The sequence below is a fragment of the Gopherus flavomarginatus genome, chromosome 17 (genome assembly GCF_025201925.1).
Source record: "Gopherus flavomarginatus isolate rGopFla2 chromosome 17, rGopFla2.mat.asm, whole genome shotgun sequence".
NCBI classification, from domain to species: Eukaryota; Metazoa; Chordata; order Testudines; family Testudinidae; genus Gopherus; species Gopherus flavomarginatus.
Window position 1 is genome coordinate 25,266,704 of NC_066633.1, and position 19,202 is coordinate 25,285,905.

Consider the following 19,202-nt stretch of genomic DNA (forward strand, 5'->3'; position numbering starts at 1 on the left):
CCTATGCTCCACCGTGCGCAGGATCCAGCGATCTGAAATTAACTGGGGCCACGCCAGGAGAAAACGGGATTGGGATCCCGGCCTGTGACTGGTACACCGCCCTCAGGCGCACCTTGGAAGGTTCGTCTTTGGTCCCAGTGGTAATTGCAAGGGACCTTGACCTGGGCTCTTTAGGGGTCCTGACGTTCGTCTGCGACCACCTTGGCCTCGCCGTTTGCCAAAGTCCTGTCTCTGGCTAGGCACAGAGTATGGCGGCTGGAGACAGAAAGGCCTGCGTTTGGTCGCTGGCATATGCATGCTGAGAGAGCGCATTAGGGCCCTATTGCCCATCAGGCTTGGCAGCCTGGGGCTGTCTTTGCCGCGAAAGGCCTTTACCAACAAAGGGTAAATCCTGAATGGCATACTGCAGCTCCGGCCGGAAGTTTGAAACCTGGAGCCATGAGATGCACCTCATGGCGACACCAAAGGCCAGAGTCCTGGCTGCAGAGTCTGCTGCGTCCAACGAGGCCTGGAGGGACGCTCTGGGTACCTTTTTTCCCCCGTTCTCCAAGATGGCAGCGAACTCTTGGCCGGTTTCGGGCTGGCGCCCGCTGGCCATCATATCAGAATCGTGGTCCTGAGCATAAGATCTGCGCATGTGGGATGACACGCATGCGTGTCCGGATGGCCATGGAGGTACTAAAAGAAGGCGCAGGCAGAGTCTCTGACTCTATCGGACCTTGCCCAACTCGGCACCGGGAACCGGCACCGGCATGCGTACCGGTACCTGGAACGAGATCCAGACCCGCAACCAGAATGGTGCCTGGAGGTCGACCGAGATCTCGAGGCTCGGGGAGAGGCTACAGGAGTCAAGATACCTGTCGCGGTGCCGGGAGTCGGAACGGTGCCGATAGCGGGTCGGCGAATGGGATACCGACCGGTGCAGCGAGTGCGACCAGTACCGATGAGGAAAACAGCACCAGGACTGCAAGTGGTGTCGGGCGTGCCGACAGGATCTGGAGTGTCTGCGGGACCGTGATCATGAACGGTGCCGCTCTGCTGTGCTGACAGAGGACGGTCACATGAAGAGACTGTATTACCCGCACCGGCGGTGCCGGGGTCAGGCAGCATCGACTCTGTCATGGCAATGAGATCCCTCGCCGTTGGTAATGTCTCCAGCATGGAGGAGACAGCAGGCTCAACCACAGTGCATACTGGGGAGCTGTCAGGCACCGGATTCGACGGCCCTCGTGGGACCGGGATCGACAGTACCGAGGTCGTCAGAGCTTCGGTAGGCGTCGGTGCCGGGCGATCCGAGTTAGATGAGCTGTCTGGCTGCGGTGCCGTTGGCACGGAAGCAGCAGGAGCAATAAGCTCAACCACGGCGCGCGCCGGGGAGCCGTCAGGCACCGGATTCTACGGTCCTTGTGGGACCGGGATCGACGGTGCCGACGTCGTCGGTGCCTCAGAGGTGTCGGTGCCGGGCAATCCGACTTAGACGAGCTCTCTGGCTGCGGCGCCGTTGGCACGGAAGCAGCAGGAGCAGTAGCTCAACCACGGCGCGTGCCGGGGAGCCGTCAGGCACCGGATTCTACGGTCCTTGTGGGACCGGGATCGACGGTGCCGACGTCGTCGGTGCCGCAGCAGGTGTTGGTGCCAGGCGATCCGACTTAGACGAGCTCTCTGGCTGCGGTGCCGTTGGCACGGAAGCAGCAGGAGCAGTAGCTCAACCACGGCGCGTGCCGGGGAGCCGTCAGGCACCGGATTCTACGGCCCTTGTGGGACCGGGATCGACGGTGCCGACGTCGTTGGTGCCTCAGCAGGTGTCGGTGCCGGGCGATCCGACTTAGACGAGCTCTCTGGCTGCGGTGCAGTTGGCACGGAAGCAGCAGGAGCAGTAAGCTCTACCACGGCGCGTGCCGGGGAGCTGTCAGGCACCGGATTCAATGGCCCTGGGGGACTGGAATCGACGGTGCCGATGTCATCGGTGCCTCTGCAGGTGTCGGTGCCGGGCCATCCGACTTAGGCGAGCTCTCTGGCTGCGATGCAGGTGGCACGGAAGCAGCAGGAGCAGGGGGCTCTACCACGGCGCGTGCCGGGGAGCCGTCAGGCACCAGCAGGAATTGTAGGCTCTCTCAACCTCGGAGGAAGGGAGCGGTGCCGAGTCGACTTCGGTGCCGGCGACGGCCGGTGCCGAAAGGCCTTGGCAGTACCGGCGGGGTCCGGTGCCGAGGAGGCGCTTCTGCCAGCCGCTTGATCATCGCTCGGCGCCCAAGGTGGAGGGGTAAATGAAAGCCCCGCTCCTTTTTGTTCTCGGCTTAAAAGCCTTGCAAATGGGGTACTTAGCTGTCAAGTGATTCCCTGAGGCACTTCAAACAGGAGTCGTGTGGATCTCCCTTCGGCATCGGCTTCTGGCAGGCCGAGCCCATTTTAAAACCCGGTGAGCCGTGCATGGGCTCCGGCACCGGTTCATGGAAGGGGCTACTTCCTGAACCCCGCTAACAATTATCAAACTAACTATGTTAGCAGAGAAAAAACGTATAACTATACAAATATATATATAAAAGGATTATAACTGTATAACTATATACGAGAACTACGAGTAGCTAGGGAAGTGGAGGTCAGCTAAGCCGCGCTCCACTGTTCCAACGACCGACACGGGCGGTAAGAAGGAACTGAGGAGCGGGTGGGCCGGCAGGGATATATATCAAGCGCCATGATGATGCCACTCTAGGGGGCGACCTGCCGGCCCACCGAGTTGCTAGGGTAAAAGTTTTCCGACGAATGTGCACGCGCGGCACGCACACCTAACTGGAATGGATATGAGCAATCACTCGAAGAAGAAGTTCCTGTTTTGAAATCCCTCTACGTTTTCCTCAGATTTCCTTGAGTTCCTCTAATCTGAATCATAAGTGTAACACAGCCTTCAAGTTTCACCCAGCAGCTCAGCTGTAGTGTCTCTCAGACACAGGCCAAGCAGTCAAGACGGACATTTTGAAGCTTTAATGTTATTGCCACTTCTCATGGACAAACTGAGTATCAAAGACAGTGGACATGGGAAATGCTGTCAGCCACACTCTGTTAAGCATCAGAAGGCTGCGAGCAGAGCGATGCAGGTAGCGTGAGTGAGTGGGAATATGAAGGGAGGGGAAAGCGGCAGGAGAAGGCGGGGAAGCAGTAGCTGCCTTGCCTTCCCCACCATCACACCTGCTGCGGCTCACCAGCAAGGGGAGTCAATGCTCCAGGCCATAGTGCAGCAGCTCTCCTCTGCCTCTGCACCTGACAAGGCTCAGGACCCAAGGCTCCCACGTACTGGCTGGTCCCTAGGCTGCCTGGTGGTAAACATGCGGTGGAAAAGAACACTTGCAGTGCTCCGACTACGGCGCAGATTACAGCAACTCTCCACTTGGACAAGCCATAGAGGCTCTGCTGGATGGAACAGGCAGGGAAGCTAAGTTCCCTCCAAGTTGTGCAGCCGCCCAGCACTCTATCAAAGGCTGCACACTTCAGGTGCACAGAGGCCGGGGGAGGAGGAACGCTGATGTCAGGGTGTCCCCCTCCCCGTCTTTCCTCTGTGGTCCATCTCCACAGAGTCGGGAGGGGGGAATACAATGGGGCTTAGGGGTGGGACAGAGGGAGAGGTTGCTGCTGTGTCTCAACAAGCAGGCTTCAGACTGGTGAGTGCCAATCTACTTAAAAAGGCAGTGTACTTAAAGGGCGAACTCGTCTCACACACGCATGCACGCACGCATGCACACAGTGTGTGTGTCTCTCTCACATGCACACAGTGTGTGTCTCACATTTACTGCCCAACACATACTTGTATTATTATTGTTGTTGTTACCTCTTGATACTTCTTTCAAAGTGTGTTATTTTAGTTTGACTCGTGTATGCATTTCGTAATTCTTATTTCTCTCTTACGCTTAAATGTAAATCTTTGAATGGGGAGTTCTAAAATGTCCAACTTGTCCTAGCTGGAGTAATTATCCCTATGGTAACTTTTTACAAATATATACTATATCTAGGTTTTTTTGTTACTACTGGTGGCACTCATCTGCACATTACCTCAATATGGTGCACACAACAAAATTCATTCCACACATGGATGGAAAAAATTACAGGAAACATTGCAGGGAAGCATTAGCATTTCCCTTCCCGACCAAACACGTGTAGTTTGTCAGATTCAGACTGTGCCTCTCTTCCACAGCAGAGGCACTAGCTGAGTTTGTTAGTACAATTTAGCTGTAACCATTCCCTCTACCTGCCCTTTCCCATCAACTTTTCCACAACAGACACAAGCGTCACCACTCCCTGCAACACCCTGAGCTTTTCTTGCAGATCTCTCATCCAAGCAGTGACCAGGCCCAACCTTGTTTAGTTACATGAGTTAGCTCGTAATTAAACAAGGGAGATCACAGCTGAATCTGCTATAGCATTAGCCAATATTCTATCATTAAGAAATCTTCCTGTTGACATGCATGAGCTGGAAAGAGTTTGACATTGTTGCAAACCTACTTCAGTTTCTGATTTTCATTTTAAGGGAAAAAAAGCTAAAAATTTGACAAGTTGTATTCAACACTTTTTTTGGATGCCATAAATCAGTCTCTCCTCTCTGTACTTTTCTAACTCAATTATCATTTCCCCTCCTGTCTTTTCATGCCAGTTTCATACAGCTCGTTTTGGTGAAATTAACAAGGAACAAAACAAAGAGGAAGAACAGAACAAAAATCAGCCACTCAATTTAAAGGGGTGTAAAAGGCAGACATACATGTGAGTTCAGAAGGGAATCTGCCACTTTTCCCACGGAAAATCTGCTTCAGTTATAAGCTCTTCTAGATACGGACTAATCCCTCCTATAGGTTTGTGTGGCACCACTGGCACACTTGCAGCCCAACTGTAGTATAAATAAATCACTAATAACTGAGATCCTTACTTCTAACTTCAAAACAGTTGTAATTGCTGTACTGTTCTGTAATTTGATTGTGGTTGCCATTCAGAGTGATCATACTCTTCTAGAGGAGCATTGTTCCCATTCAGGCAATGGAATGTTGGCTGGAGTGCCATACAACTGGCATCTCTGTGGTCATGCCCTTCGAAAATGCTTTCACTACAGGTTCTGAAGGGAGGTAAACAAGATGGAGGTACTGCTAGGTCAGCCAATAATGAGGATTCGAAAGCAGGAATGAGACTTAGACAACACTGGTCTACAATTTTTGAGAAGTCATCTGCTTCAGAGATAAAATGTATTTTGATGTGCTGAATTCAAATATGACAATTAAAACAACTGATTGGCTACTGTTTCTAAGCTATTTAAGTTTTTACATTTTATGTCTATGTATATTGTGTAGATAGTAGAGTTTTAATCATAAATTGTAAACCTAGGTCTTTTCATGTGTTTATGGTTGCTTTACATGATAATATTTCACCTGTCCTCTTTTGTAACACTTTAAAAATCAGCAAAAGGGTTATATAGATAAAATTTATTATGAAACAAAAGGCAAAAAACTATTATGTACATAGTTTAGTCCTATTCAGTGTCTACTCGGCGCTTCTTGGCTTGTCTCTTGTATTCATTAAATGGAGCATCTCTTGTCACTGTCCAGCAATAGTCTGCAAGCATTGATGGGCTCCATTTGCCCTGATAGCCTGCCAGGAGATTCCACTGCTGTAGTCTGGAGCCCAACAGCTCTGCCTTACTCTTGGGTAGTTCCAAATCCCTGACAAGGTCATTCAGTTCACCTTGTGTTATGAGGTGTGGTTCAGAGCAGGAGGATGGGCGAAAATGTGGGTCCTGTGATATTGATGGTTCAGGACCAGAAGTTTCATCCTCTTCCTCTTCCTCATCTGATTCAAGTGAGAATGATTCTGGTGCATCAGGAACCGGCAGGCCTTCTCCGTGGGGTACTGGGCGTAGAGCTGATGGAATGTTTGGATAATGCACAGTCCACTTTTTCTTCTTTGATATACCTTTCCCAACTGGAGGCACCATGCAGAAGTAACAATTGCTGCTATGATCTGTTGGCTCTCTCCAAATCATTGGCACTGCAAAAGGCATAGATTTCCTCTTCCTGTTCAACCACTGGCGAAGATTTGTTGCACAAGTGTTGCAGCATATGTGTGGGGCCCACCTCTTGTCCTGATCTCCAATTTTGCAGCCAAAATAAAGGTGATAGGCTTTCTTAACCATAGTGGTTATACTGCGCTTTTGTGATGCAAAAGTCACTTCACCACCAACATAGCAGAAGTTATCTGCACTGTTCACACAAGTACGAGGCATCTCTGCTCACTTGGGCTAAACAGAAATGTGTCCCTTTGCAAAATCAAACACTGACAAATAAGAGCACCACACTGGATGATTTCTAGAGCTGATATAGGGCAATTTGTTCAGCAGAGTGATGTAAGCTTCGTTATGATTGCATCATCCATGACTTCTAGGAATAACATGATGCAATTCATATCATGTATGGCGCAATACCAGCTTCAGATTGCATCATTCATTGTTTTGCCTAAAAAGCAAGTACTGTCCAAACTCAGTCATAGATTTATTCATAGATCCAGTCAAAGATGTATTTTAGTCATTTCTGGTTTAAATTGAGATCCCTTCCCTTTATAACTCACTTATCCTCCACCATTCCCAAGTCAAGGATCATATATACTGACCCAATAGCATATCTTGAAAACTAGAGCCAATCAACAATTTTTAGCACCATTTTCGTTCTCAGTGACCCAGAATTAGTAAAGTTGGACTACATTTATTTCAGAAGCATTTTGGCTGTAGAGCAATGCAATATAAGTCTTTTTATTAACCTGTCTGCTTGCCCTGAATGACATGCCATCACTTTACAGGAGACACATGCCCAAGCCTAGATAATGGAATACTGCTGATTGTAGGAGCCATGGAAATAGAAATATTTATGATTGCATTGCACTGTAGACTCACCAGCCTAGAAGAGGTGAGCAGAACACCTTTCAGGATTGTTAGGACTGCCAGCACTTAGGGTCTGAGGCTTCTCTTAATAGAAAGCTACTCCCAAACATGAGACACAGGGTGTGACGAAGTGGGGCATTTTGTTGTTTTTTCCTTGTCTTTCCAATGGTTTGCATGCAGAGGGGGTAGGACTCAGGTTACCTGGGTGTTAGTGGTTTAACAAGGTGAGGAGAGAGGGAGTTTGTTGTTACAGACGACTGGAGAGGGAACTTGGGACCCCAGCCAATGGCCTGGAGGATGGATACCTCAGCAACTGGTGACCTGACGACCTGGTGACCCGGAGGCCCAGCTCAGGAGTCGCAGCTGGTTCTGGCCAGTGGGAGAACAATGAGCTGTAAAGAGAGGGCCCCGAAGAGAAGACCCCGGTGACTTAACCAGCCAGTTCCAGCCAGAGGAAAGAAAGGAGGAGAGGAGGCCCAGGCAACCCTGTTTATGACTCTGTTTACCTGGAGAGAAGACAATGGGCAGAGGCGGGGCTTGGGGCTGGTCATACCAGATGCCCGGCTGGGAAACAGGGAGGCTCAGGACTAGAGAGAGGGAGCAGGCAGAGCCCACCTGGATGCAGGGGAGACTGGGATGTGCTGTGCTGAGGCCCTGAGAGTTTCCTATGCTGCGTTCAATGCTCAATAAACCCTCCTGGTCACGCTGGCTGAGAGTCACTCTGGTATACAGAACAGTGTTGCATCAACCCCTTCAGGGGGTAGAGGCCCCAGGGGTCCAGAGCGAGTGGACTCCCTGAGGGGTCCCACGGCAAGAAACAGGTGTGCTAAGTTTCAGAGAGGTGCGGCTCCAGGAGATGGAGGGGCCTAACCCGAGAGAGAGTGGAGCCCCCGAGAAGAGCTGTCTCACTAAAAGGGACACCCACCCACAGACCACACGGGACCAAGAGTGGGCACGATCTGCGAGTCTGTGACAACGTGGTAGCAGAGGGTGGTTAGCAGATGCACCCTGTAGATGGAACTGAAAGAAACTAGCCTGGAAATGGCCTATAACCAGCTCCATAAGAGCGACCTGGTACATCTGTAGGAGCAGCTGATTGGTCATTCTCTACAAAGCTGAGCAGTCTGAGGAACAGGTTCCAGACCCCAGGGGGGCTCCCGGGCTGCCCGGAGAACCGGGGAGTAGCCATGGGGGCAGTCTGTGCAGCAACTGGGAGTGTATCAGACTTGACTCCTCAGTCAGCACAGGGGGATCCCAGTCATGTTCCTCGCTAGAGGAGCTGTGGAGGCTGGAGCTGAAAGCGAAGGAGCTGGGGGAGTGGAGGCTAGTGGACAGTGCAGAACAGCGGAAGCATAAGTTGGAGTTGGAGGAGTGGCAGGCCAAGACGGCCTGCAGCGGGGTAAGTGAGGAAGGGCCCCGAGACACCAACGGTGTGGGGACTCTAGACACCAAACTGCTGCTCAGTTCAAGGAATGGGGGGGGGGATATTGATGCCTACCCTCACAGCCTTTGAGAAGGCTTGTGATCTGAACCAGATTGACCCCGCAGAGACGCTGCTTTGTCTGACCCCCCTGCTGGGTCCCAAGGCCATAGAGGCGTTCAGCCAAATGAATGGTGTTGAGAGAGGGGACTATGACCTGTTCAGACAGGCTTTGCTGCTGAAGTTTGAACTGACCCCTGAGACGTACAGGAAACGATTCCGGGGTCTACGCGAGACTTCAGGTGTCGCTTACAAGGAGATTGCCAACCTATTGGGGGAATATCTCGGCAAGGGGGGGGAAGGGCGGAGGAGCCACTACTGCAGAGGATGTGTATAACCTGGTGGGGTTGGAGCAGCTGTATGACATCTGCCCTTTGGACCTTAAGAGGTGGCTAATGGATCAGAAGCCCAAAGATCTGCATAGTGCTGGTGCACTGGCAGATGAGTTTGTGGACAGCAGATAAAGATCAGGAGGGAGACCCACATTGGAGACTCAGAAGAGGAGTCACCCAGAGACCTCTCCAGGAAGCCCAACTCAGGGTTGCCTGGGAATGCCGGGGTGGGCCAACCCCCCTCATGGGAGTTGAGGGACCTGAAATGTAATTACTGTGGCCAAAAAGGGACACAAGGTGGCATAAATGCCTGAAGATGAAGGAAATGGCAGCCAAGCAGAACCCACGGGGTGTCAACTGGGTGGAAGCCAGGGGCACTTCCGGGCCCGGGGGCTGCAGTCGAGAGGGCTGTGCCAGGGGGAGGGGGCCACCAGGCCAGGCCAGTCAAGGAAGGTGGGGCCCCAAGTCCAGAGCACCTGTACTCAATCCGCCGGGTGAGCATGGGACAGGCCCCAGGGGACAACCACCACATCATCCCCATTCAGGTGTGGGGAAGACACGTCCAGGGGTTCTGGGACATGGACGCAGAGGTGATGCTGGCATGGTCTGAGATGGTGGACCCAAACCAGCTAGTGCCTGATACCTACATGATTCTGAGGGGAGTTTTTCAGCCCCCCATCATGGTGCCTGTAGCAAGGATTCCCCTGAAAATGGGGGCTAAGGAGGGACCCAAAGAGGTTGGGGTGCACGATCACCTGCTAATGGGTAACGACTTGGAGAACTGGCCATATGGCACTCAGAGCGCCCTGGTCCTTACCCGGAGCCACAGCCAGCAAGGAATGCAGGACCTCCCAAGGGGGGGGGGGGGGAATGTGGATGGGGAGAGACAGAAGTACCAAGGGTAGAGCTCAACAGGGCTGGGCTGAATCCTCCGTCCAAGGTAGGGAAACTGAGGCACCACCAGCCAGGGCTGTAGTCTCAAACCGAGCAGCTGAATTCCAGACGGAGCTGCAGGAGGATCCCTCCTTGGAGAAACTGAGGGCCCTGGCTGGCCACAGCGGTGCAGGGTCCCAGGGGGAGGACCGCCAGGAGTGATTCCTGTGGGAAAAGGGATTCCTGTACTGGCAATGGGCTGGTTCAGGGCAAACTGAACCTTGGAAAGCCAGGAGGCAGTTGGTAGCTCCCCAGGAGGTACCACCGCAAACTGTTGTACTTGGCCCACGATATCCCCCTTTCAGGGCATCAGGGCAAAGGCTGCTGCAGAACTTTTCCTGGCCTGAGGTCTTTGATGCTGTCCAACAATATTGCAAGACCTGTGACTCCTGTCAGAGGGTGGGGAAGGCCCCGGAGAAGTGTAAAGCACCACTGAGACCTTTGCCCTTTCAGAAGGTGGCCATGGACATAGTGGGGCCCCTCAGCAGGGTGACCCGGTCGGGGAAGAAATACATCCTTGTTGTGGTAGATTTCGCTACACGCTACCCCAAGGCGGTGGCCTTGTCCTCTATTGAGGCAGACACCATGGCAGATGTGCTGCTGACCATTTTCAGCAGAGTGGGGCTCCCCAAGGAGGACCTTACAGACCAAGGGACTAATTTCATGTCAACCCTGCTCCAGTGCTTGTGAGAGAAGTGTGGGGTCCGACACACCTGGACCTCAGCCTACCACCCTCAGTCCAACGGGCTGGTGGAGAGGTTCAATGGGTCCCTAAAGATGATGCTGAAAACCTTTATGGACCAGCACCTGCAAGACTGGGACAAGTAGTTACCCCATCGGCTGTTCGCCTACAGGAAAGTGACCCAGGAATCCATAGGGTTTTCCCCGTTCGAGTTGCTGTACAAGAGGAGAGTGAGGGGGCCCCTGGACTTGATGAGGGCCGAGTGAGAGGGAAAGGCCTCTCCAAATGGGGAATCGGTGGTGGAGTGTGTACTGACTTTCCAGGAAAAGCTCGTGGAGCTAATGGGCTTGGTTAGGGGAAATGTAGCAAGGGCACAGAGGAAGCAGAAGGCCTGGTATGACCGCTCAGCATGGGCCCGCTCCTATGCTACTGGGGACCAGGTGATGCTCCGCATCCCCATGAGGAAGAACAAGCTGAAAGCTGCCTGGGACGGCCCCTTCAAAGTCATCAAACAGGTAAAAGAGGTAAACTATGTGGTGAAACTGTCCAACTGGGCACACAGCCATCGGGTGTACCATGTCAACATGATGAAACCATACTAGGACAGAAGTTGGTGTTGGCTGTGTGCGGGCAGTGGGAAGAGAAGGGAGAGGATCCCCTGGTGGGACTCCTTCCTGAGGCTGGGGCTAACCCCCCACTGAAATCAATTCCCCTCTCTGACCAGCTAACCCCTGCCCAGCAGGCAGAGATCAGAGAGGTGCTGCATTCATACCAGCAGCTGTTCTCCAACTGGCCTGGGCTCACTAACCTGGCTGTCCACCGGATGGAGACGGGAACCAACTCTCCTATCAGGTGTTCCACATTCAGGGTCACTGGGAAAACAGCCCAGGACCTGGAGAGAGGGGTCTGGGATATGCTGGCTTAAGGGGTGATCCAGCCGTCCGCCAGCCCCTGGGCCTCACCTGTGGTGCTGACCCCCAAGAAGGATGGGTCAATCCAGTTCTATGTGGACTATCAGAAGCTCAATGCCATCACCGTGTCTGATGCCTACCCTATGTCTAGGACCAACGAGATCCTAGACAAGTTGGGGGGTGCCTAGTACCTCACTACCATGGATCTTACCCAAGGCTACTGGCAGGTGCCTTTTGACCCTGAGGCCAGGGTGAAGTTTGCCTTCACCACCCCAATAGGGCTCTTCGAGTTCCTGGTCCTGCCTTTCGGCCTCAAGGGAGTACCTGCCACCTTCCTGCGTCTGGTGGATTAGTTGCTAAGGGGGATGGAGGGCATGGCTCTGGTGTATATTGACGATATCTGTGTCTTTAGCCAGACCTGGAAAGAACATGTGTCCCAGGTGAAGAGGGTGCTGAGTCACCTCCAAGATGCAGGACTGACTATAAAAGCTGAAAAGTGCAAGGTGGAGATGGCAGGGGTTTCATACCTGGGCCACATGGCGAGGGGCGGCACCTGAAGCTGGAGCTGGACAAAGTGGAGGCAACCAAGGACTGCCCCGCTCCCCAGACTAAGAAGCAGTCAAGGATTTCATTGGGATGGCAGGGTACTCCCAGAGGTTTGTGCCCCACTTTAGCTCCCTGGCAGCTCCCCTCATGGAGCTGTGCAGGAAGGGAAAGCCAGACAAGGTGGTCTGGACCAAGCAGTGTCAGAGGGCTCTCTGTGAGCTAAAGGAGGCACTTATCCAAGGCCTGGTGCTGGTAAACCTGGATTTTAACAAACCTTTCCTGGTGTTTGCCAACGCCTCAGACACAGGGCTGGGTGCGGTGCTGATGCAAATTGATACTGGGGGGAGAAGGGGGGAAGACACCCCATTTTGTACCTGAGCAAGAAGCTGCTGCCCCGGGAGCACCACTATGCGGCCATAGAGAAGGAATGCCTGGCCATGGTGTGGGCCCTTAAAAAACTGCAGCCGTATCTATTTGGACGGCGCTTCACCGTGTACACTGACCATTCACCTTTGACGTGGCTGTACCAAATGAAAGGAGCTAATGCCAAACTGCTGAGATGGAGCCTTCTCCTCCAGGGTTATGATATAGAGGTGGTCCATGTGAGGGGGCATGCCAATGTTATAGCCGATGCTTTATCACGGGCCGGGGGGCCCTGAACTTCCCCAGGTCACTAGCTAAGTGACCCTGCTCCGTTCAGCATCAAAGAGGGGAGAGATGTGACAAAAAGGGGGATTTTCTTGTTTTTTTCCTTGTCTTCCCAATAGTTTGCATGCAGGGGGGGTGGGACTCAGTTTCCCTGGGTGTTACTGGCTTAACGTGGTGAGGGAAGAGGGAGTTTGTTGTTACAGATGACCGGAGAGGGAACTTGGGACCCCAGCCAGTGGCCTGGAGGACAGATACCTCAGCAACTGGTGACCTGACAATCTGGTGACCCGGAGGCCCAGCTCAGGAGTCGCAGCCAGTTCTGGCCAATGGGAGGACAATGGGCTGTAAAGAAAGGACCCCGAAGAGAGGACCTCGGTGACCAAACCAGCCAGTTCCAGCCAGAGGAGGCCAGGGGACAGGAGAAGAGCGGAAGCCCAGGTAATCCTGTTTACCTGGAGAGAAGACAATGGGCAGAGGCAGGGCTTGGGCTGGTCATATTAGATGTCCAGCTGCGAAGCAGGGAGGCTCAAGACTGGAGAGAGGGAGCAGGCAGGCCCCACCTGGATGCAGAGCAGAATGGGATGTGCTGTGCTGAGGGAGGCCAGGCCTGAGGCCCTGAGAGTTTCTTGTGCTGTGTTCAATGCTCAATAAACCCTCTTGTTTCATGCTGGCTGAAAGTCACTCTGGTCTACAGAACAGGGTTGTATCAACTCTTCGGGGGGGGGGGGGGGGAGGCCCCAAGGCTCCAGAGTGAATGGACTCCCTGAGGGGTCCGACGGCGAGAAACAGGTGTGCTAAGGCTCAGAGGTGTGGCACCTGGAGATGAAGAGGCTTAACCCCGAGAGAGAGTGGACCTCCGAGAAGGGCTGTCTCACTGAAAAGGGTACCCCCCTCACACGGACCGCATGGAGCCAAGAGTAGACACGATCTGTGAGTTTGTGACACAGGGTACAAGGTCAAGTAGGATTAATAGCAGAGCTTGTTGACTGGACTCTGTTTCCACCTCTGCTTCCAACACCCTCCAATGAACACTCATATGCCTGTGTACTATTGGAAGAGGCAAATCCACCACCTTGTATTTAACAAATCCTAAATAGGTGCAGCAGTAATATACACAATAGTCCAGAAAATACCCCCTCGAATTCTAGTTAGTAGCATGTATTTTGTTTTAATCAGCATAAAGTATCTCACCAGCCAGTCCAAAACAAGCTAAAGGGTATAACCCATATATGGTCACTGGCAGTATGAGCAACATTAAGAAGGATGAAAGTCATTAGCTTGTTTCACAGTATAATTGCTACGTTATCAACTGAAAGATTTATTTTTAATTAGAGTAGATAAAAATAATTGACCAAGTAATTAAATACGCCACACCGTCTAAGGCCAGGAGCTCATGGATCCTAATTCTAGCTCTACCACCATTGCCTGTATGACCTTCAGCAAGTCACCCCATGCCTTCGTTTCCCCATTTTTAAAAGAAGGATTACACTGACCTACTCACAGGGGCAACTGAAAACTGGTTAATGTTTCACAGAGCTCTGAAGATGTAAGAAGTACACAGTCACCACTAACCTTATTACTGACTGTGCAAAGAAACAAAAAGACAAGAGATTACAGAGGCAGAGGTAAAATATTGTTTTAATAATTACAGACGTTTTCCATATAAAAGTGAATGAGCGAAGCATAGTTCCAAACCTAATGACATTCTTACTAGTCATTCTACCAGCACACTTTCTAATTAACATTCTGTCATAAACCCAGCTTTAACTACTACTAGATTAAACATAATAAATATTAATGTACCAATGCTGTAAAGGCTAGAAAATAGACCTCAAAACACAAGATGACTCTGGTGTTAAACAATGCAGAATGGGACAAAAGTTGGTGGATTGGTCAAATCCAGCAAACAGCATAGTGAGAATGGAAAACAGCAGGAAACTGGCATGAATTACAAATAAAAGGAATTTAATAGCACAATCTTAACAAGCAAACTAAAAAGCAGAGGACTCTGAACCAGCACACTCATAGCTAAAAAGCTTTATTACAAAAGTATTAAGCCAGAAAAATGTGTCTCAGAAAACAAGTTATTTATTCCTCATGATAATCCCCCACACACTTCTTTGATTTAACATAGCAATAACAATTTATATTCCAGTTGTAGGTTCTTATGAGCAGCCTGCAACTACAATACAATCATTGGTACTGTGTGCGCTCTGCCTAGGTATTTCAGGATGCATACACTGTAGACAGCACCCACATCCTAAAATGGCAAGATGTGGGGTTTTATTCAGGTGTTCTACTGATGATGGCAAGTGAAAGAGAGGACGGGGTGGTCAAAGTGCAGCCTGCAGGCTACATGAGCCCAGGACAATGTCCACCTTCTTCAGCCTCTGTGGGATTCACTCACCCTGCTGGAATTACAGGCCACAGCATGCAATGCTTCAGGTTGCCCTGCACAGAAAGCAGCTCTGCTACAGATGGAGCACTGCATGCTGGGACTTGCCATCTCCACAGACCACCCTTTCTTATTAAAAATAAAGACAGCTGCCATTTGCTCCACGCCAATGAGGTACTCGTAACTTTCAACACATTGACAATATAGGACTTGGGCAAATCTGAGCCCCCAACATAGGGAAATACATGTTTCCCCAGTCACTGATATACCATGGAACTAAGTCTACAGCAGTGGCGGGGGAGAGGGGCGCTTTCCTGGTGTCAATGGCTGTCACATAGCTACCTCCCCCCAGAGTTAAAGTGCTGGAAACATCTTAAAGAAAAAGAAAATTCAGTCTGTTTGCTTTAAACAAACTAGAAGAAAGAAACCCAGGGAGGGGTTCAAAGGCCAACCAGCTGAAATGTGAGGAAATAATCACAGGTAAAGTCAATTCAAATGTACACTCAGAGAGCTTTTCAATTATGGCATGTAGCTTGTTAATTGGTGAGAGAAGCACTACCCAAAGAGATGCCAGGAAAGAATCAAGATAACAAATGTAATGCTAATGTGCCAAGGCTGCATAGCTCTGACAGGTGCACCGATATATGGCAAGGTCTTAGAAAAATCACCCACACATAGGAACTTACTGTGATAACATCAAGAATGCTGAGGAGGCTGTGAACACTGTCCCCTGCCAGCACTTCTTTAACGACCACTTCAGTGCCATCCTACAGAGAGACAGAAGGAGAAGATTAACGGCATGTATTCCATCCCCAAGTTTAAATGGGCCAATACAGGCAGGACCATGCTTCAAAAAAAAAAAAAAAATGGCTGTTTAACTCTCGCATTCTAATTTTGCAGGATAACCTAAGTACCACTTAACAGTGGAATTCACCCAGCAGAACTAGACCCAAGGGTGATTCTCCCTGTGCCCCCTGGAATTGTACTGATCCATTCTCAGAAGGCTTTGAACACCACTTTCACTATGAGTGACAGAAGCAAACGTCACCTGTGGCACTGGAACCCAGCAGATGGTAGCAAAGGCACCTAGCAGAGGATTTAAAAAAAAAAAAACAACAAAAACAAAAACAAAAAAACAAAAAACCACCACCACTATTTCTTTACTTGAATTCATTTCAGATTTACATGGGGTGAGATGCAAGTGACAGCCCTGCTTTCCCTGTATCCCATCATCTCTTCTATCCTTCACTTTGCAGAAACTTTGCTATCCTCTTTGAAAGGTTATGATGTTGCTGACCATCACAACACACAGAACAGCTAAACAGTAGAGGTAGCCTGTTTTAGTTTCATTGCTATTACTTCACAGGCCTTTAATTTGTTTTAACACATGAAGAGAAAGAAATTGGCATTAACAGAACCACCCTCACTAGAAATGCAGACATGGAAGTTACAAGGCTGGCAAACTACATAAAGTACACCTCTACCCCGATATAATGCTGTCCTCGGGAGACAAAAAATCTTAACGTGTTATAGGTGAAACCGCATTATATCGAACTTGCTTTGATCCGCCGGAGTGCACAGCCCCACCCACCCAGAGCACTGCTTTACCGTGTTATATCCGAATTCGTGTTATATCGGGTCATATCGGGGTAGAAGTGTATAATTAACTTCTTTTAGACTGGAGATTGAGATGATATGATGTCACACTATGCTGTAATGCATGGTATTTGATTTTTTGTGCATACACTTTGATATGCCAATAAGTGCATTTTATAAAACTGAAAAATAAATTATTGTTGATGACTATGTATCAGAGGGGTAGCCATGTTAGTCTGTATCCACAAAAACAACGAGGAGTCCAGTGGCACAGTAAAGACTAAGTTTTATTTGGGTATAAGCTTTCATGCATAAAAAACCCACTTCTTCAGATGCATGGAGTGAAAATTACAGTTACAGGCATAGATATACTGGCACATGAAGAGAAGGGAGTTACTTTACAAGTGGCAAACCAGTATGGACAAGGCCAATCCAGTCAGGGTGGATGTGGTCCACTCCCAGTAATTGATGAGGAGGTGTCAATACCAAGAGCGGGAAAATTGCTTTTGTAGTGACCCAGCCACTCCCAGTCCCTATTCAAGCCCAAATTAATGGTGTGAAGTTTGCAAATGAAGTGTAGCTCTGCAGTTTCTCTGTGAAGTCTGTTTTTGAAGGGTTTTTGTTGAAGGATGGCTACTTTTAAATCTGTTACTGAACGTCCAGGGAGATTGAAGTGTTCTCCTACTGGCTTTTCTATGTTATCATTCCTGATGCCTGATTTGTGTCCATTTATTCTTTTATGTAGAGACTGTCCAGTTTAACCAACGTACATGGCAGAGGGGCATTGCTGGCATATATCACATTAGTAGATGTGCAGGTGAATGAGCCCCGATGGTGTGGCTGTTGTGGTTGGGTCCTCTGATGGTGTCACTAGAGCAGATAAGGAGACAGAACAGGCAACGCGGTTTGTTACAGGGATTGGTTCCTGAGTTAGTGCTTCTGTTGTGTGGTGTGTAGTTGCTAGTGAGTATTTGCTTCAGGTTGGGGGGCTGTGTGTAAGCGAGGACTGGCCTGCCTCCCAAGGTCTGTGAGAGTGAGGGATAGTTTTCCAGGATTGGTTGCAGATCATTGATGATGTGCAGGACAGGTTTTAGCTAGGTGCTGTACATGATGTTCTGTTATTTTCCTGGTTGGGCCTGTCCTGTAGTAGGTGATTTCTGGGTACCCGTCTAGTTCTGTCACTCTGTTTCCTCATTTCCCCAGGTGAGTACTGTAGTTTTAAGAATGTTTGATAGAGAACCTGTAGGTGTTTGTCTCTGTCTGAGGGATCAGAGCAAATGTGGTTGTATCTTAGGGCTTGGCTGTAGACAATGGATCACGTGATGTGTCCTGGATGGAAGCTGGAGGCACGTAGGTAAGTATAGCAGCCAGTAGGTTTCTGGTATAGGGTGGTGTTTATGTGACCATCACTTATTTGCACTGTAGTGTCCACAAAGTGGATTCTTGTGTGGACTGGTCCAGGCTGATGTTGATGGTGGGGTGGAAATTGTTGAAATCTGAGTGGAATTCTTAAAGGGCCTCCTTCCCATGGGTCCATATGATGACGATGTCATCAATTTAGTCCAAGTAGAGGAGGAGCACTATGGGATGAGAGCTGAGGAAGCGTTGTTCTAAGTCAGCCATAAAAATGTTGGTATACTGTGGGGCCATGCGGGTACCCATAGCAGTGCCACTGACTTGAAGGCATAAGTTGTTCCCAAATCTGAAGAAGTTGTGGGTGAGGACAAAGTCACAAAGCTCAGCCACCAGGTGTGCCATGGCATCATCAGGGATAGTGCTCCTGACAGCTTGTAGTCCATCCTCGTGTGGAATATTGGTGTAAAGAGCTTCCACATTCATGGTGGCCAGGATTGTGTTTTGTATGAGAGTCTCCAGTTTTGAGAGCTCATTCTTGATCTTCTCCTGGTTGCTGTACAGGATGCTGATCAAGTGGCTCCTCAGTTTCTTTGAGAGAGTGTGGCACAATCTCTCACCATAGTCAGTGTAGTATGTCGATTTCAACAGATCTTTTACCTTCAGTCCATCTGGTACGATGTCCATCTGTTTGCACTTGGAGAGGAAGATGATGTCTGTCTGTATTTGCATGAGTTTTTTCATTAAGTTGATGGATTTCCACTTTATACAACTAAATGTGCAGTGCCTTGCATGGTGCCAAGTGCCTAGCTATCTTTGAGACACCACTGACTTCCTGAGGAAACTACAATGCATTCGTAATCTTACTGAAAACACCATCCTGTATCTGTAATTTTCACTCCATGCATCTGAAGAAGTGGGGTTTTTTACCTATGAAAGCTTATGCCCAAATAAATCTGTTAGTCTTTAAGGTGTCACCAGACTCCTTGTTGTTGATGACCATGTTGCCAAATGCACTGGCACTCAATCTTTCCAGATTACTGTACCCCTTTCAGAGGTATTGCAATTGGCCAGGATGGTCACTGGCTATTAGCCAGGATGGGAAGGGAAGTTGTCCCTAGCCTCTGTTTGCCAGACGCTGGGAATGGGTGACAGGGGATGGATCACTTGATGATTTCCTGTTCTGTTCATTCCCCCTGGAGCACCTGGCATTGGCTCCTGTCGGAAGACAGGATACTGGACTAGATGGACCTTTGCTCTGACCCAGTATGGCCATTCTTATGTACTTATGAGTCTGATTTGTCTTCCGTACCCCTAAGTTACACCTCACTTAAAAACTACTTGCTTATAAAAATCAGACATAAAAATACAAAAAAGTGTCACAGCACACTGTTACTGAAAATTGCATATTTTCTCATT

General features: G+C 49.9%; 1 protein-coding gene across 7 annotated transcripts in view; it reads right to left on the reverse strand.

The window, feature by feature from the left end:
* PNPLA7 (patatin like phospholipase domain containing 7) overlaps positions 1-19,202 on the reverse strand; it is a 415,290-nt gene that overhangs the window by 365,890 nt on the left and 30,198 nt on the right. For all 7 annotated transcript variants that reach the window (XM_050926463.1, XM_050926465.1, XM_050926462.1 and 4 more), the window contains one exon: positions 15,521-15,601. In XM_050926463.1, coding sequence (XP_050782420.1) covers positions 15,521-15,601 — 81 coding nt within the window. The remainder of the gene's footprint in view (positions 1-15,520; positions 15,602-19,202) is intronic.